This window comes from Bombina bombina, chromosome 9 (genome assembly GCF_027579735.1).
Source record: "Bombina bombina isolate aBomBom1 chromosome 9, aBomBom1.pri, whole genome shotgun sequence".
Taxonomy (NCBI): domain Eukaryota; kingdom Metazoa; phylum Chordata; class Amphibia; order Anura; family Bombinatoridae; genus Bombina; species Bombina bombina.
Genome location: NC_069507.1, coordinates 22046261 through 22064963, shown reverse-complemented (window position 1 = coordinate 22064963; position 18703 = coordinate 22046261). Strand labels below are relative to the sequence as shown.

Genomic DNA, 18703 nt, shown 5'->3' with positions numbered 1-18703 from the left:
CACTGTCACCTGATCTCAGCTCATCTACCCTATACCATGCTCTGACTTCAGGTCAACTACCTTATGCTGTGCCCTGACCTCAGCTTATCTAACCTATGCTGTGCCCTGATCTCAGCTCATCTACCATATGCTGTGCCCTGACCTCAGCTCATCTACCCTACATAGTGCCCTGACTACAGCTCATCTACCCTACATCATGCCCTGACCTCAGCTCATCTACCCTTTATCATGAGCTGAGGTCATGTCCCTACCTCAGCTCATCTACCCTATGCTGTCTCTGGGCCTGTCACATACTCTACACTGTGACCTGACCTCAGCTTATCTACCCTATTGCCCTGTCTTGGCCTCAACTTACCTATCCTACTCTGTGCTCTGAACTCTGCTTACCTAACCTACACCATTCCCTGACCTTTGCTCATCTACCCTACACTGTGCCCTGAACTTAGCTAATTTGCCCTACACAGTGACCTGACCTTTGCTCATCTACCCTACACTGTGCCCTGAACTTAGCTAATTTGCCCTACACAGTGCCCTGACCTTTGCTCATCTACCCTACACTGTGCCTTGACCTTAGCTCATTTACCCTACACTGTGCCCTGACCTTAGCTCATTTACCCTACACCGTGCCCTGACCTCAGCTCATCTACCCTACACCGTGCCCTGAACTCAGCTCATCTACCCTACACTGTGTACTGACCTTTGCTCATTTACCCTACACTGTGCCCTGACCTTTGCTCATCTACCCTACACTGTGCCCTGACCTTTGCTCATCTACCCTACACTGTGCCCTGACCTTTGCTCATTTAACCTACACTGTGCCCTGACCTAAGCTCATCTACTCTACACCGTGCCCTGACCTCAGCTCATCTACCCTACACTGTGCCCTGACCTTTGCTCATTTACCCTACACTGTGCCCTGACCTCAGCTCATCTACCCTACACCATGCCCTGACCTCAACTCATCTACCCTACACCGTGCCCTGACCTCAACTCATCTACCCTACACCGTGCCCTGACCTCAACTCATCTACCCTACACTGTGCCCTGACCTCAGCTCATCTACCCTACACTGTGCCCTGACCTTTGCTCATCTACCCTACACTGTGCCCTGACCTTTGCTCATTTACCCTACACTGTGCCCTGACCTTTGCTCATCTACCCTACACTGTGCCCTGACCTTAGCTCATTTACCCTACACTGTGCCCTGCCCATAGCTCATTTACCCTACACTGTACCCTGACCTTAGCTCATTTACCCTATACTGTACCCTGACCTTAGCTCATTTACCCTACACTGTGCCCTGACCTTTGCTCATTTACCCTACACTGTGCCCTGACCTCAGCTCATCTACCCTACACCGTGTCCTGACCTCAGCTCATCTACCCTACACTGTGCCCTGACCTCAGCTAATCTACCCTACACTGTGCCCTGACCTTTGCTCATCTACCCTACACTGTGCCCTAACCTTTGCTCATTTACCCTATACTGTGCCCTGACCTTTGCTCATCTACCCTACACTGTGCCCTGACCTTTGCTCATTTACCCTAGACTGTGCCCTGAACTTTGCTCATCTACCCTACACTGTGCCCTGACCTCAGCTCATTTACCCTACACTGAACCCTGACCTGAGTTCATTTACCCTACACTGTACCCTGACCTTAGCTCATTTACCCTACACCGTGCCCTGACCTTAGCTCATTTACCCTACACTGTGCCCTGACCTTAGCTCATTTACCCTACACTGTGCCCTGACCTTAGCTCATTTACCCTACACTGTGCCCTGACCTTAGCTCATTTACCCTACACTGTGCCCTGACCTTAGTTCATTTACCCTACACTGTGCCCTGACCTTAGCTCCTTTACCCTACATTGTGCCCTGACCTTAGCTCATTTACCCTACAATGTGCCCTGACCTTAGCTCATTTACCCTACACTGTGCCCTGACCTTAGCTCATTTACCCTACATTGTGCCCTGACCTTAGCTCATTTACCCTACACTGTGCCCTGACCTTAGCTCATTTACCCTACACTGTACCCTGACCTTAGCTCATTTACCCTACATTGTGCCCGGACCTTAGCTCATTTACCCTACACTGTGCCCTGACCTTAGCTCATTTACCCTACACTGTGCCCGGACCTTAGCTCATTTACCCTACACTGTGCCCTGACCTTAGCTCATTTACCCTACACTGTGCCCTGACCTTAGTTCATTTACCCTACACTGTGCCCTGACCTTAGCTCCTTTACCCTACATTGTGCCCTGACCTTAGCTCATTTACCCTACATTGTGCCCTGACCTTAGCTCATTTACCCTACACTGTGCCCTGACCTTAGCTCATTTACCCTACATTGTGCCCTGACCTTAGCTCATTTACCCTACACTGTGCCCTGACCTTAGCTCATTTACCCTACACTGTACCCTGACCTTAGCTCATTTACCCTACACCGTGCCCTGACCTCAGCTCATCTACCCTAACCTGTGTCCTGACCTTTGCTCATTTACCCTACACTGTGCCCTGACCTTTGCTCATCTACCCTACACTGTGCACTGACCTTTGCTCATCTACCCTACACTGTGCCCTGACCTTTGCTCATCTACCCTACATTGTGCCTTGACCTTTGCTCATTTACCCTACACTGTGCCCTGACCTCAGCTAATCTACCCTACACCGTGCCCTGACCTCAGCTCATCTACCCTATACTGTGCCCTGATCTTTGCTCATCTACCCTACACTGTGCCCTGACCTTTACTCATCTACCCTATACTGTGCCCTGATCTTTGCTCATCTACCCTACACTGTGCCCTAAACTTAGCTAATTTGCCCTACACAGTGACCTGACCTTTGCTCATTTACCCTACACTGTGCCCTGACCTTAGCTCATTTACCCTACACAGTGACCTGACCTCAGCTCATCTACCCTACACTGTGCCCTGACCTCAGCTCATCTACCCTACACAGTGCCCTGACCTCAGCTCATCTACGCTACACCGTGCCCTGACCTCAGATCATCTACCCTACACAGTGCCCTGACCTCAGCTCATCTACCCTACACAGTGCCCTGACCTCAGCTGATCCACCCTACACAGTGCCCTGACCTCAGCTCATCTACGCTACACACCGTGCCCTGACCTCAGATCATCTACCCTACACAGTGCCCTGACCTCAGCTCATCTACCCTACACAGTGCCCTGACCTCAGCTGATCTACCATACACAGTGCCCTGACCTGAGCTGATCTACCATACACAGTGCCCTGACCTCAGCTGATCTACCCTACACTGTCACCTGATCTCAGCTCATCTACCCTATACCATGCTCTGACTTCAGGTCAACTACCTTATGCTGTGCCCTGACCTCAGCTTATCTAACCTATGCTGTGCCCTGATCTCAGCTCATCTACCATATGCTGTGCCCTGACCTCAGCTCATCTACCCTACATAGTGCCCTGACTACAGCTCATCTACCCTACATCATGCCCTGACCTCAGCTCATCTACCCTTTATCATGAGCTGAGGTCATGTCCCTACCTCAGCTCATCTACCCTATGCTGTCTCTGGGCCTGTCACATACTCTACACTGTGACCTGACCTCAGCTTATCTACCCTATTGCCCTGTCTTGGCCTCAACTTACCTATCCTACTCTGTGCTCTGAACTCTGCTTACCTAACCTACACCATTCCCTGACCTTTGCTCATCTACCCTACACTGTGCCCTGAACTTAGCTAATTTGCCCTACACAGTGACCTGACCTTTGCTCATCTACCCTACACTGTGCCCTGAACTTAGCTAATTTGCCCTACACAGTGCCCTGACCTTAGCTCATCTACCCTACACTGTGCCTTGACCTTAGCTCATTTACCCTACACTGTGCCCTGACCTTAGCTCATTTACCCTACACCGTGCCCTGACCTCAGCTCATCTACCCTACACCGTGCCCTGAACTCAGCTCATCTACCCTACACTGTGTACTGACCTTTGCTCATTTACCCTACACTGTGCCCTGACCTTTGCTCATCTACCCTACACTGTGCCCTGACCTTTGCTCATCTACCCTACACTGTGCCCTGACCTTTGCTCATTTAACCTACACTGTGCCCTGACCTAAGCTCATCTACTCTACACCGTGCCCTGACCTCAGCTCATCTACCCTACACTGTGCCCTGACCTTTGCTCATTTACCCTACACTGTGCCCTGACCTCAGCTCATCTACCCTACACCATGCCCTGACCTCAACTCATCTACCCTACACCGTGCCCTGACCTCAACTCATCTACCCTACACCGTGCCCTGACCTCAACTCATCTACCCTACACTGTGCCCTGACCTCAGCTCATCTACCCTACACTGTGCCCTGACCTTTGCTCATCTACCCTACACTGTGCCCTGACCTTTGCTCATTTACCCTACACTGTGCCCTGACCTTTGCTCATCTACCCTACACTGTGCCCTGACCTTAGCTCATTTACCCTACACTGTGCCCTGCCCATAGCTCATTTACCCTACACTGTACCCTGACCTTAGCTCATTTACCCTATACTGTACCCTGACCTTAGCTCATTTACCCTACACTGTGCCCTGACCTTTGCTCATTTACCCTACACTGTGCCCTGACCTCAGCTCATCTACCCTACACCGTGCCCTGACCTCAGCTCATCTACCCTACACTGTGCCCTGACCTCAGCTAATCTACCCTACACTGTGCCCTGACCTTTGCTCATCTACCCTACACTGTGCCCTAACCTTTGCTCATTTACCCTACACTGTGCCCTGACCTTTGCTCATCTACCCTACACTGTGCCCTGACCTTTGCTCATTTACCCTAGACTGTGCCCTGAACTTTGCTCATCTACCCTACACTGTGCCCTGACCTCAGCTCATTTACCCTACACTGAACCCTGACCTGAGTTCATTTACCCTACACTGTACCCTGACCTTAGCTCATTTACCCTACACCGTGCCCTGACCTTAGCTCATTTACCCTACACTGTGCCCTGACCTTAGCTCATTTACCCTACACTGTGCCCGGACCTTAGCTCATTTACCCTACACTGTGCCCTGACCTTAGCTCATTTACCCTACACTGTGCCCTGACCTTAGTTCATTTACCCTACACTGTGCCCTGACCTTAGCTCCTTTACCCTACATTGTGCCCTGACCTTAGCTCATTTACCCTACATTGTGCCCTGACCTTAGCTCATTTACCCTACACTGTGCCCTGACCTTAGCTCATTTACCCTACATTGTGCCCTGACCTTAGCTCATTTACCCTACACTGTGCCCTGACCTTAGCTCATTTACCCTACACTGTACCCTGACCTTAGCTCATTTACCCTACATTGTGCCCGGACCTTAGCTCATTTACCCTACAATGTGCCCTGACCTTAGCTCATTTACCCTACACTGTACCTTGACCTCAGCTCATTTACCCTACATTGTGCCCAGACCTTAGCTCATTTACCAGGCTACACTGTGCCCTGACCTTAGCTCATTTACCCTACATTGTGCCCGGACCTTTGCTCATCTCCTATACACAAGAACCTTACCTTTGCTCATCTACCCTACACAGTGTTCTAACCACTGCTCACCCACTTTCCACTGTCCTCTAACTTAGCTCACCTTCCAATGTTGTGCCCTGACCTCAGCATAACGACCTAACTTTGTACCATGACCTAAGCTCACCTACCCTACACCGTACAATTAACTCAGCCCATTTACCATGCACTCTAATCTCAGCTAGAAGCAAAGCCTTAGGCTTAATTTACCATTTAGCTGATAAGTAGTACGATAACACTGTTATCATGCATTATGTATATATTATTACACTGGACTTACAATAGTGTTATCACACATCATGTATATATTATTACACTGGACTTACAATAGTGTTATCACACATCATGTATATATTATTACACTGGACTTACAATAGTGTTATCACACATCATGTGTATATTATTACATCAGACATCATGTGTATATTATTATATGTGATATACAATAGTGTTATCAGACATCATGTGTATATTATTATATCTGACATACAATAGTGTTATCACACATTATGTGTATATTATTATATGTGACATACAATAGTGTTATCACACATCATGTGTATATTATTACATCTGACATACAATAGTGTTATCAGACATCATGTGTATATTATTATATCTGATATAGATTAGTGTTATCAGACATCATGTATATATTATTACATCAGACATCATGTGTATATTATTATATGTGATATACAATAGTGTTATCAGACATCATGTGTATATTATTATATCTGACATACAATAGTGTTATCACACATTATGTGTATATTATTATATGTGACATACAATAGTGTTATCACACATCATGTGTATATTATTATATGTGACATGCAATAGTGTTATCACACATCATGTATATATTATAATATGTGACATACAATAGTGTTATCAGACATCATGTATATATTATTACATCAGACATCATGTGTATATTATTATATGTGATATACAATAGTGTTATCAGACATCATGTGTATATTATTATATCTGACATACAATAGTGTTATCACACATTATGTGTATATTATTATATGTGACATACAATAGTGTTATCACACATCATGTGTATATTATTACATCTGACATACAATAGTGTTATCAGACATCATGTGTATATTATTATATCTGATATAGATTAGTGTTATCAGACATCATGTATATATTATTACATCAGACATCATGTGTATATTATTATATGTGATATACAATAGTGTTATCAGACATCATGTGTATATTATTATATCTGACATACAATAGTGTTATCACACATTATGTGTATATTATTATATGTGACATACAATAGTGTTATCACACATCATGTGTATATTATTATATGTGACATACAAAAGTGTTATCACACATCATGTGTATATTATTATATGTGACATGCAATAGTGTTATCACACATCATGTATATATTATATGTGACATACAATGGTGTTATCACACATCATGTATAAATTATTATATGTGACATACAATGGTGTAATCACACATCATGTATATATTATTATATCTGACATACAATAGTGTTATCACACATCATGTATATATTATTATATCTGACATACAATAGTGTTATCACACATCATGTATATTTTATTATATCTGACATACAATAGTGTTATCACACATCATGTGTATATATTATTATATCTGACATACAATAGTGTTATTACATATAATGTATATATTACATCTGGCATACAATAGTGTTATCACACATCATGTATATATTATTATATGTGACATACAATAGTGTTATCACACATCATGTGTATATTATTATATGTGATATACAATAGTGTTATCACACATCATGTATATATTATTATATGTGATATACAATAGTGTTATCACACATCATGTATATATTATTATATGTGACATACAATAGTGTTATCACACATCATGTATATATTATTATATGTGACATACAATAGTGTTATCACACATCATGTATATATTATTATATGTGATATACAATAGTGTTATCACACATCATGTATATATTATTATATGTGACATACAATAGTGTTATCACACATCATGTGTATATTATTATATGTGACATACATACAATAGTGTTATCACACATCATGTATATTTTATTAAATGTGATATACAATAGTGTTATCACACATCATGTATATATTATTAAATGTGACATACAATAGTGTTATCACACATCATGTGTATATTATTATATGTGACATACAATAGTGTTATCACACATCATGTGTATATTATTATATGTGACATACATACAATAGTGTTATCACACATCATGTGTATATTATTATATGTGACATACATACAATAGTGACTGTTATCACACATCATGTATATATTATTATATGTGACATACAATAGTGTTATCACACATTATGTGTATATTATTATATGTGACATACAATAGTGTTATCACACATCATGTGTATATTATTATATGTTATGCTGTTTATATAAATGCCTTGGAGTTACTCATATTATGAACAATTTACCATATTGACTTATACGTCACCTACAGGAATGACGCTAATACTTTTGTCCCCTCCCGGCTCCCATAGCTTGACTGTAGTTGCTGTACAGTCTGCGCGTGCGCAGAGCGATTCGGTCAAGATCCAACATGGCGGCCTTTAGCGCTCGCTGGATGACAGCTCTGACCCGTAGAGCTGCTGTAGGCGCTGTGACCGGTTGCAACAGTGCCGGGGCGGGGTCGCTACTGCTGAGGACGGGAGTTAGGGCAGGTGCGAGCTGGGACCCTATATTGGAGAGCGGGGGTGCATGGTAACCTTCACTTGAGGTGTGAGGGTCATCCAGACATCGGCAGTAGTTCTAGAGCTGTAATGGTGACTGGTAGCTCAGCAGACTAGACCTGTGTTAGCTGCAGGATTTTACAAATTGTCTCCCTAAACAGGAATGTATTGGGATTTAACCTCTTGTCTTCCGTGGGGTTAATGGTCTTGTCATCTGGTTACACTAAGCTCCCTGTCCGAGTGAAAGAAGCTTTAAATGGAGGATATTACATGTGAAATGTGCATGGGAGCATGTCAGTATGAAGTGGAAACATATTTGTAATTCCCTTTCATTAGCAAAAACACCTCTAGTAAAAGTGCACATATGCTATGCACATATGCTGTGATTGTCTCGTGCACCTGCATTTAAACACCATAGCTTCTCAGATAATTATATGTAGCATATATAACGCATATTACCTTTTTACTAAGGCAGTGCAAACTCTAGTCACACGTAGCATATGTACGTAGAAGCAATTTAGCTAATAAGTATATTGCAAATAATGCTTCTATTTCAAATTGAAATGCACTCATGTATATATCATTTGTTACCTTTCTATCCATGTAACCCATTGGCTGTCTAGTAATATGCTACAGTCCCCTGTGGCAAGCAGAGGTGAAATCATTAGGTTTTGTCCCTTTATTGTTCACTCATGACATAATTACTGGTATTTTGTTTAATCTCTTGACTGTCCCCCTGCAACTGAATATTATATGACCAGGGAAAACATTTTGAATTCTAAAATAAGATGCACCCATTAGTGGTTTGCAGCCTGGTGGGACAGATAGATGGGTACAATCTTAATTTAGTTATCCACACATTGCAAGAATGGTTACAGGATAGAAAAATAACTGTGTACCCAAGCGTGATTGTGATGACATATTACTTTATGTTTTGTAAGACCTGACTTTTATTTTTCTATATTGTTGTTTACTCCTAATTAAGGATATTACTTTTAAAATTTTAGAATGAGTAGATTGTACGCCCTCACTTGGGTCGCCCTTTGGTTTTTAAATGAAAGCATTATACTGGTAGGTTGGATGTTGGTTCAATTGCATTCAATATACAGTAGTACTATATTTATTTATTTTGTTTGTTGTTTAGCGTCTGGTCCTTCAAAGACTGACCTACCTGGACCATACCCAAAGACTCCAGAGGAATATGCAGCAGCTGCCAAGAAATACAATATGAGGGTAGAAGACTATGAACCTTACCCAGATGATGGAATGGGGTGAGAATTGTTTTTACTTCATTAACATGGGATGCACCTTAAAGGGACAGTCAAGTTCTAAATAAACTTTCATGATTTTGATGAGCATGTCATTTTAAACAACTTTCCAATTTACTTTTATCACCAATTTTGCTTTGTTCTCTTGGTATTCTTAGTTGAAACTAGACCTAGGAGAATCCTATGCTAATTTTTTAGACCTTGAAGGCCGCCTCTAATCTAAATACATTTTGACAGTTTTTCACCACTAGAGGGTGTTAGTTCATGTGTGTCATTTAAATAACATTGAGCTCATGCACGTGAAGTTACCTAGGAGTCAGCATTGATTTGCTAAAATGCAAGTCTGTCAAAGGAACTGAAATAAGGGGGCAGTCTGCAGAGGCATAGATACAATGCAATAACAGAGGTAAACCATGTATTATTATAACTGTGTTGGTTATGCAAAACTAAAGAATAGGTAATTAAAGGGATTATCTTTTTAAACAACAATAATTCTGGTGTTGACTGTCCCTTTAAATGACCAGTGATAATGAGTATATGCTAAAGGAAAACATTTACTACCTGTTGCCAAACTGAGTGTGCACCCAGTCCCTAGTGGAGGTAATGCTAAATGTTTAAATGACCCCTAAACACAGTAGAATAGCATAATTAGTAAATGCATAATAAAAATACAATGCAAAATCACTTAGTTTGAATTTCAAATGAGTAGTAGATTTCTTCCTGACAAATTACAAAACACAGCGCCATGCTGGATTTCCCACACAGCTATTGGCTAAGAGGTGGAAACGTGACTTCTCAGCTAAATAGAGTTCTGCCGTGGGCTGCCTTAAGCAGCTCAGTGCAGCGAACACTGCTAACAAATAAAGGGGCTTTCAGAATGAAGTATTTTATACTCCATGAATGAAAGTCCCCTTTATTTGTTACACTGGTAAATCCTAGCGTTTCACAAACTCTTGGATTTACCATCACTTTAATCATGCTCAGTATGTGCTGGTGCCTCGGAAATTGTACATATAAAAAGAGAACATTATAGAATAGCTAAATACTTTAAAAATGTCTGCACTAAACTTAAGCTGGTTGATATATGGAGGTTAAAATATCCAGATTCCAGAGTTTATACATGTGAATCGCAAGTCCATAAGACTTTTTCGAGAATCGATATGCTTTTAGTGTCAAAATCTTTGTCTATTATGAAATTGGAAGCGGTTATTGATGACATTGTGATATAGGACCATGCTATAGTATGAGTCGCTTTTCTAGCTGTACCCTCCAGTAAAGATAAAAATGCCTCTTCCCCCCCCCCCCCCCCACCTGGTTAAGACAAAAATGGAAGGATTTTGTTACGTATAATATCTCTTATTTTATAATAGAATTCCCAAAGACACCTCTAAACTGGCAATTGATCTTCAACTCTTCTTCCTGAGATCTCTGCTTTAAAAAAATATCCCTTTCCCTTTTTGCCTTACAGTATTTATCCCAACTATGAATAGTTTTATTATTGTAATATGCTGTATATGCATTCCTAACTTGCCCAGCTAGCTGGGAATCTGTACTCGCACATTTCTTCCTCGAACTATAAAGATACACCTTAATTTCACCTCGCATAAAAGCCTTTGAGGCTTCCCAAAAAGTCTCTATTTTTTTATTCAGATCCGTGGAGAGCACTTGTTTATTGGTGGGTGAATTTATCCACCAATCGATAAGAACAACCCAGTTTGTTCACCTAAATTGGACCGGCATCTAAACTTACATTCTTGCATTTCAAATAAAATACCAAGAAGAGAATGAAGACAATTTTATAATAGGAGTAAATTAGAAAGTTGCTTAAAATTGCATGCTCTATCTGAATCACAAAAGAAAAAAAAATTGGGTTCAGTGTTCCTTTAAGTGGATAATAAGAGAGATACGGATACCGAGGATATTAGCAAAGCTTTTTTTCTGTTCTATGAGAAGTTGTACTCTGAACAAGTTGTTGGTATGGATAAGCTAGTCATTTTTTGGTCTAAGATAAAAGTACCCAGGATCTCGGAAGAATCAGCCGATTACAGCAGAGGAAATCCTGGAAGCTATTGAATCAGCTAGTAGAAATAAGGCGCCGGGTCCAGATTTCCTCCCGATAAAATACTTTAAAGTTTTACAGGATGAAATTAAAGACACATTAGGAAATCTATTTAATTATTATTACTGTTCTAATAACGCGATATCTAGTTATTTTTAGGCAGCTCGTATATCACTAATATTAAGGAAAGGTATGGACCAGGAGGAGCTAGCGGCATATATTATTGCTTCTAGATTATCAACCTTTCTAGAGAAAATTATACATTCGTATCAGACGGGATTCATGAAAGCAAGAAATTCTTTAAAAAATATCCAAAAAGTTACTTTCTTTTTGGATTTTGTATGGAATCTGGATCTGGATAATCCGGAATATAAACGGTATAGAGATGCGGCTATTTTAACTGTAGACGTTGAAAAAGTGTTTTGATGCGATTAATTGGGAATATCTATGTATCGCAATAGATAAATTTGGATTTAAGTAATTTTTCGGAATTTGTACAGAAACTTTACAAAAACCCTATATCATTTTATTAATGAGACCCTATCACCTAAAATATCTCTTAAGAGAGACACTAGGGTTGTCCTCTTTCCCCACTGCTTTTTAAAATGGCATTGGAACCATTTGCTATATGGTTAAGGGATAGTCTAACAGGAATTCCTATGGGTACTCATAGTTTAACAATTCTGCTCTACGCGGGTGATCTTCTTGTATTCATGGATAATGTACAACCAATACCGATAATTCTACGTTTATTCCATTTTCAGGGTATAAAATAAATTTTGATAAAAGCAAACTGTTATGGTTTAGTAAAGCGGTGCTCAATTATAAGGATCACCCTTTTAAAGTAGTAGATTTGTTCCGATATTTAGGTATAGTTCTTCCTAGAAACCCGGAAAAGTGGTACGTACAAGTTAAACCTTTTCCCTCTTTTACATAAAATTAAAATGGATCTGGAAATGTGGTCATCTTTTCCAATTTCTATCTCAGCACAAGTTAATTTTATAAAATCGATTACTTTCCCTGGATACTGTATTTACTGCAGAATTTACCATTGTTTTTAACTAATAGAGATGTTTGTGATTTACATCATTGGCAGTCCAAATTTATTTGGGGTAATAAGGTGTTTGTTTGTTTTTCTTTTTTTTTGTATTGTTTTGTGTGTTAGTTAAGATTAAAATGCTCCAACAGTGTATGATTTCCTATTAGCAGACTGGAGAATTATATGATGTTTTATTGTGCTTTAATCACAGTCAAATGAGAGTTCATTTTACATGTTTGGGTTGTCGGTTATTAATTTTTATTTATTCTCACGATTCTGATATAGATATGTTATTTTTATTTTTTTTGGCATCCTGCGAGATGCAAGTGAAAATCTTGCTGGTATATTTGTTTTCTTTTTTCTGTTTTTTTTCTGTCTCTCTTTTTGTTATTACTCTGTTAGATTACAAATAAAAGATAAAAAAAAAATGTTCCATCTAAATAATGACATTTTAATTTTGATGCGAGTGTCCCTTTTTAAAGGGACACTCACGTCAAAAATTTAACTTTCATGATTCAATTTTAAACAACTTTCAAATTTACTTCCATTAGCAAAATGTGCACAGTCTTTTGATATTTACACTTTTTTTTATTTACCAGCTCCTACTGAGCATGTGCAAGAATTCAGAGTATATGCATTTGTGATAGGCTGATGGCTGTCACATGATACGTGTATGCATTTGTGATTGGCTGATGGCTGTCACATGATACAGGAGGAGTGAAAATAGACATAACTTTATCATTTGTGAGAAAAATATCTACTAATTAGAAGGTCAGACTAAGTGCTATTGCATTGTCTTATCACATATTTGTTGGTTATGCAAATCTACTGTGTTTACTGGTTCTGTAAAGTGATGGTAAATCCTAGCGTTTGTGAAACGCTAGGATTTTCAAAAGCAACAAATAAAGAGGACTTACAGTCGTGAAGTATAAAATACTTCATGCTGTAAGTTCTTTTATCTTTAACAGAGAGAGAAATTGTCCAATGGCACTGCAAGTAAATTACGGAACCTCTATCCCCAGGTAATAATAATGTTTAAACAAGTTAAAGTCTGCATACAAAGTATCTTTTTTGGGAGTTGTGGGTGCTGTGTGTATATTTCAAAGTTATAGAAAAAATCTGAAGATAGGTAAGGAAACCTTATCTTCAAGAAGAAACACATATAGCACTCTCAGTTTTGTAGACAACATACAGCCGAATCAGCTGATTGTAATGAACAGCTTATTTATATAAACTCATGGGCTTGCAAATAAATTCAAATTTAACTTATTGAGTTTGTACATTAAAAACACACTTAGATACCTAATACAGTGTATAAAAGTAATTTGAGGCGTGTAAAGGTAAACCTTAAACCACTAATTGTGTCAAACGTAATGTGGTTATGTCTAGCATATAGTTAAAACTATTTATGTACAACGTTCTAATGGAACCCCTATTCTGGTTGTCAAGCCTGCTTAATTTATCTCATGATTGAGAGCTTTTTTAATGTTGAATTAGATATGTGGTTATATACCAGTATTTTGCTCACATAAGAAGTTCTATGGTATATAGGCTGACCAATAAAGTGTGAAGTCAACAATGTGTTAATACAGGGGTTAACAAAAATGATCCTGAAAAGGATAACCGCAATAATATGAAGATACTGGGTCCAAGTATTGCTAGGTAAATCCGTTAAGTTAATCAACAAAGTGGCGGTAACAATATTTGTCTATGACCTTAATGTATGAAATTACTACTTGTGCCTTTATGTAAAAAATGACTTACTGGTACATTGTGAGTGCACATAGTTGCTGTTAGTGGTAACAATTTGACTTACTCGTTATCACTTGCTGTATTGTGATTACACAAATCAGTAAATCTATAAGTATTGGATCATTAACTTATTAACGCTAGTACAACCTAAAGTGGTTTAATATAATTTGTAGTTAGTACAAATTTCAATCTTACAATACACCGGCTCAAATATGCTAATACGTTATGTAAGCAAAGTGGAAAAAGTATAGCACTCCGTCTAAGAAGCGGTGAATTACACTACAGTAACTAAAGGTTGCCTAAGGCAAGCTAAGAACACAGGAGCTCCTAGGACTCCTCACCAGTTCCCTAACATGTTTTGCCATAACCGGCTTTTTCAAAGGGTCTCTCAAAAAAGCTCTCAATCATGAGATAAATTAAGCAGGCTTGACAACCAGAATAGTGGTTCCATTAGAATGTTGTACATAAATAGTTTATGCTATGCTAGCCATAACCACATTACGTTTGATACAATTAGTGGTTTAAGGTTTACCTTTACACACCTCAAATTACTTTTATACACTATATTAGGTACCTAAGTGTGTTTTTAATGTAATCTCCTCCTAGTTTATTTACAAACTCAATAAGTTACATTGTAATTTATTTCCGAGCCCATGAGTTTATATAAATAAGCTGTTCATTACATTTGGCTGATTCAGCTGTATGTGCTTCTTCTTGAAGGTTTCCTTACCTATCTTCATATTTTTTTCTATAAGTGCCTTTATTTGTCTGCAGCGTTCACCGTGCTGAGCTCCTCAGGCAGCCCACGGCAGAACGCTATTTTATCACTGAGGTGATTTTAGCCAATAGCGTGCCAGCTATCCGGCATAATGCCAGGTGGCTTTCACGGCTATTGGCTAAGAGGTGTAAACATCACCTCATTGAAAAATAGCGCTCTGCTGCAGGCGGCCTGAGTTGCTCAGCGCGGCTAACCCTGCAGACAAGGAACTTTCACCATGAAGTATTTTATACATTGGTAAATCCTAGTGTTTCAGAAATGCTAGGATTTACTATCACTTAAGTTTCAGACAGAATATATGGGTGATATGTCATGTGATTTTTGCTATGGATATTTCCTTACAATATAGAGAATTTTCCACCCAAGCATAATATAGATCCTTCAATAACTCTAACTGGTTTCTCTGTGTTACTTTGCCAGGTTTGGTGATTATCCAAAGCTCCCTGACAAGTCCCAGCAAGAACGGGATCCTTGGTACTCATGGGATCATTCAGACTTGAGGAGGAATTGGGGAGAACCAGTGAGTGCTGAGACAGTAATTTTTCCTATTGAACTGAGTAACGGAAATTGCACTAAGAAAATCATTTGGATTTTTTGTAATATGAGTTATAAATGTAATAAATTTTGTCAAATCAAACACTGCTAGTCACCAGCGGTGTGTCTACGTGAGCCGTCTGCAAATCTTACCCCTCCAAATAGTTTTAGCAGGCCAGGGAGACGTGGGGTTTCATGCACCCCAACTAGACAACCAGCGATCATGGAAATGAATAAATAAAAATATCCTATTCATAAATATTAATTTAATTGTCCTACAGACTATTGCTCCGAGGGTCACTTAATTATCACTCTGGTTCTGTACCTCATATGCAGATGTAGGCCATATTACCCTTTTTATATTGAAATACATTATCTTTATTAAGGCTTGACATCCCTAAAGCTGTGTAGCCATTGCTCCTACAATTTTTAGTTTTGGCTCTTAAAGGGACAGTCTAGTCAAAATTAAACTTTCATGATTCAGATAGGGCATACGATTTTATACAACTTTCCAATGTACTGTTATCAAATTTGTTTTGTTCTTTTGATATTCTTTGTTAAAACCTAAACCTTGGTAGGCTTAAAAGCTAAATTCTTTAACTTCTGACTTTCTAATATCTGGGTGGCTCTAAAAGTTATTTTCACTAAATCTATATAAATATTTTTATCAGATGCATTGGGACTTTGACATGTTTATCAGAAATCGAGTTGACACATCCCCCAGCCCTGTGCCCTGGAACATCATGTGTACCTACCTCTTTGGATTTATTGGCTTCATGCTTTTCATGTTCTGGGTTGGAGAAAAGTATCCTATATACCCTCCTGTGGTAAGTAGCCATGTCTCCTCCTGTAGCTGCTAGTGTGGAACTGTACATTTTCTTTTTGTTCATTTGTGTTTTTCATTCTTACGGCTCTTTATATTTGATTATTATGCGTTTAATTAATTTGTTATTCAGAATTAAAGTGATGGTAAAGTTTCTAATTTGTATAAACAGATCTGGAATGTTATATTCTAATACCCCACTAATACCCCACATTCCGGCTGCCCACTTAAAAAGTAATTTAATTTTTTTGCGAGCTAACAGTATGAACCCTTCTCCAATCAGCACTCTAGCCATATGGCACTCCATATTATTATTTTTTTGTGCGGTTAGAGCACTGAATTGGGGAACAGTTCAAACTGTTAGTTAAAAAAAACAAAAACTTTTGAAATGGGTAGCCGGAGTGCAGGATATACAAATTTCATTGCTATATTCAAAATTTAGTTATAGCGCATCTTCATTCGAATTAATGAATTTAAGTCCATCTAAAATATAGTTTTCATTCTGGATCTGATTATACAAATTGGAAACGTTACCATCACTTTTAATGTTCTTAGATGATCCACATAATCGTATATTCTATGATTTTGTGCTTCATGAAATCAGCCTACGTGGTTACCCATTTCTCACAACGCACACAGTTTCCAGAGCTGATATTGTAAAAATGAGATGATGGTTTTTGCCTTGGCTGGTACTGGCTACATTCAGTAATGACCTCAACTTGAGGGCAGCACCAGGCCTAGTTACCAATCACAGTCAGTGCTTTAAACTTTGTTAAATACTTGATAAGACAAATGTGAAACACTTGCAAAACAATGGCCCATTTTTAGCGTTTGCAAAACCGGAGCACAGTGTGTCAGAATGACACAATTATACAAAGGTTTTTAAACTAATCTTCTGTGTGCAGTAAGCTTTACATAGCTGGGGTTTTATTTATGAATTGGGAATGACTTTTTAGTGACTTTAATTTGTAACATAATGTATTTTTGTTCCAGGCTCCTAAACAGTATCCTTACAATAACCTGTACCTTGAGCGAGGAGGGGACCCTGCTAAAGAGCCTGAAGACGTAAAGAATTATGAGGTCTAATGTTTGTTTTTTCATGATTTTGCCAGGGATGGTTACTGTACAGATGTTAACAATAAAGAGTGGACTTAAACCTATTAAAAAAAACAAAAAACCATATAGTCTCTGTCTCTTGTTACTGCTCAGACATTTGTTTAATTGTATGTTTGCTGGGGGGGGGGGGTTATACTGTAGAACAACACAAACTTTATTTGAATCTAAAACCAACACGGGGACATCTCTCTAATTTCAGGTAATAGAAATACATTAGCCTGTCCTGCAAGATAGTAAAGTGCATGTGTTACATTGTATACAATAATAGACCTCTTCCTAGGCTTGATATTAAACACCTTGCGATTGTAATAATGGTGTTTAATTATATGTATTAAAAAAAATATAGAATATATTTACAAAACACCTATTTTGTTTCTTGTTCAATGTTGCAAATTCAGGTGCTATGGCTCAGTTCTGCTCTGCTCAAAGCCCCTTCAGGACTTGGGATCACCAGTTTTTTTATGGGCAGGTGTTTTGTATAGAAATTATGGTTTATTCCTATTTATTTTTTCAAAATCCCTCAATGTGGGTTAAAACACTGTTATTGTTCACATTTGTTACTTTAATACTCTATGATGGTGTAAACTATAATGGTGTAAAAAAAAAAGACGGTAACAAGTCCTGATTGGCTTCTCTAAATTATGCAAGTGGTGTGGGGAGTTTTGCCTTTAAAGGGACAGTCGAGTCCAAAAAAACTCATGATTTAAATATGACTTAATTTTAAACCACTTTCCAATTTACTTTTATCAACAATTTTGCTAGAGGACGTTGGTTCACGTGTTTCATATAGATAACATTGAGCTCACGCACGTGAAGTTACCTAGGAGTGAGCACTGATTGGCTAAAATGCAAGTCTGTCAAAAGAACTAAGATAAGGGGCAGTTTGCAGAGGCTTAGATACAAGGTAATTACAGAGGTAAAACGTGTATTTCTATAACTGTGTTGGTTATGCAAAACTTTGGAATGGGTAATAAAGAGATTATCTATCTTTTTAAAAAAACAAACATTCTGGTGT

The 18703-nt window shown here is 39.1% G+C and overlaps 1 protein-coding gene across 1 annotated transcript; it reads left to right on the top strand.

Annotated features, from left to right (window-relative positions):
* Positions 1 to 8151: 8151 nt before the first annotated feature.
* NDUFB8 (NADH:ubiquinone oxidoreductase subunit B8) lies at positions 8152 to 17752 on the top strand. The gene is made up of 5 exons (XM_053691607.1): positions 8152 to 8310; positions 9464 to 9590; positions 15636 to 15735; positions 16421 to 16576; positions 17566 to 17752. The coding sequence occupies exons 1-5, from the start codon at positions 8190 to 8192 to the stop codon at positions 17656 to 17658; spliced, it is 597 nt and encodes a 198-aa protein (XP_053547582.1). The 5' UTR covers positions 8152 to 8189; the 3' UTR covers positions 17659 to 17752.
* Positions 17753 to 18703: the final 951 nt, after the last annotated feature.

What these genes read in the sequence shown, in the direction of transcription:
- NDUFB8 (XM_053691607.1), top strand. Translation starts at nt 8,190, where the DNA reads ATGGCGGCCTTTAGCGCTCGCTGGATGACAGCTCTGACCCGTAGAGCT. An exon ending in GGAGGAATTGGGGAGAACCA is followed by an intron (nt 15,736 to 16,420) that starts GTGAGTGCTGAG and finishes TATTTTTATCAG; the next exon opens with ATGCATTGGGACTTTGACAT. An exon ending in ATCCTATATACCCTCCTGTG is followed by an intron (nt 16,577 to 17,565) that starts GTAAGTAGCCAT and finishes TTTTTGTTCCAG; the next exon opens with GCTCCTAAACAGTATCCTTA.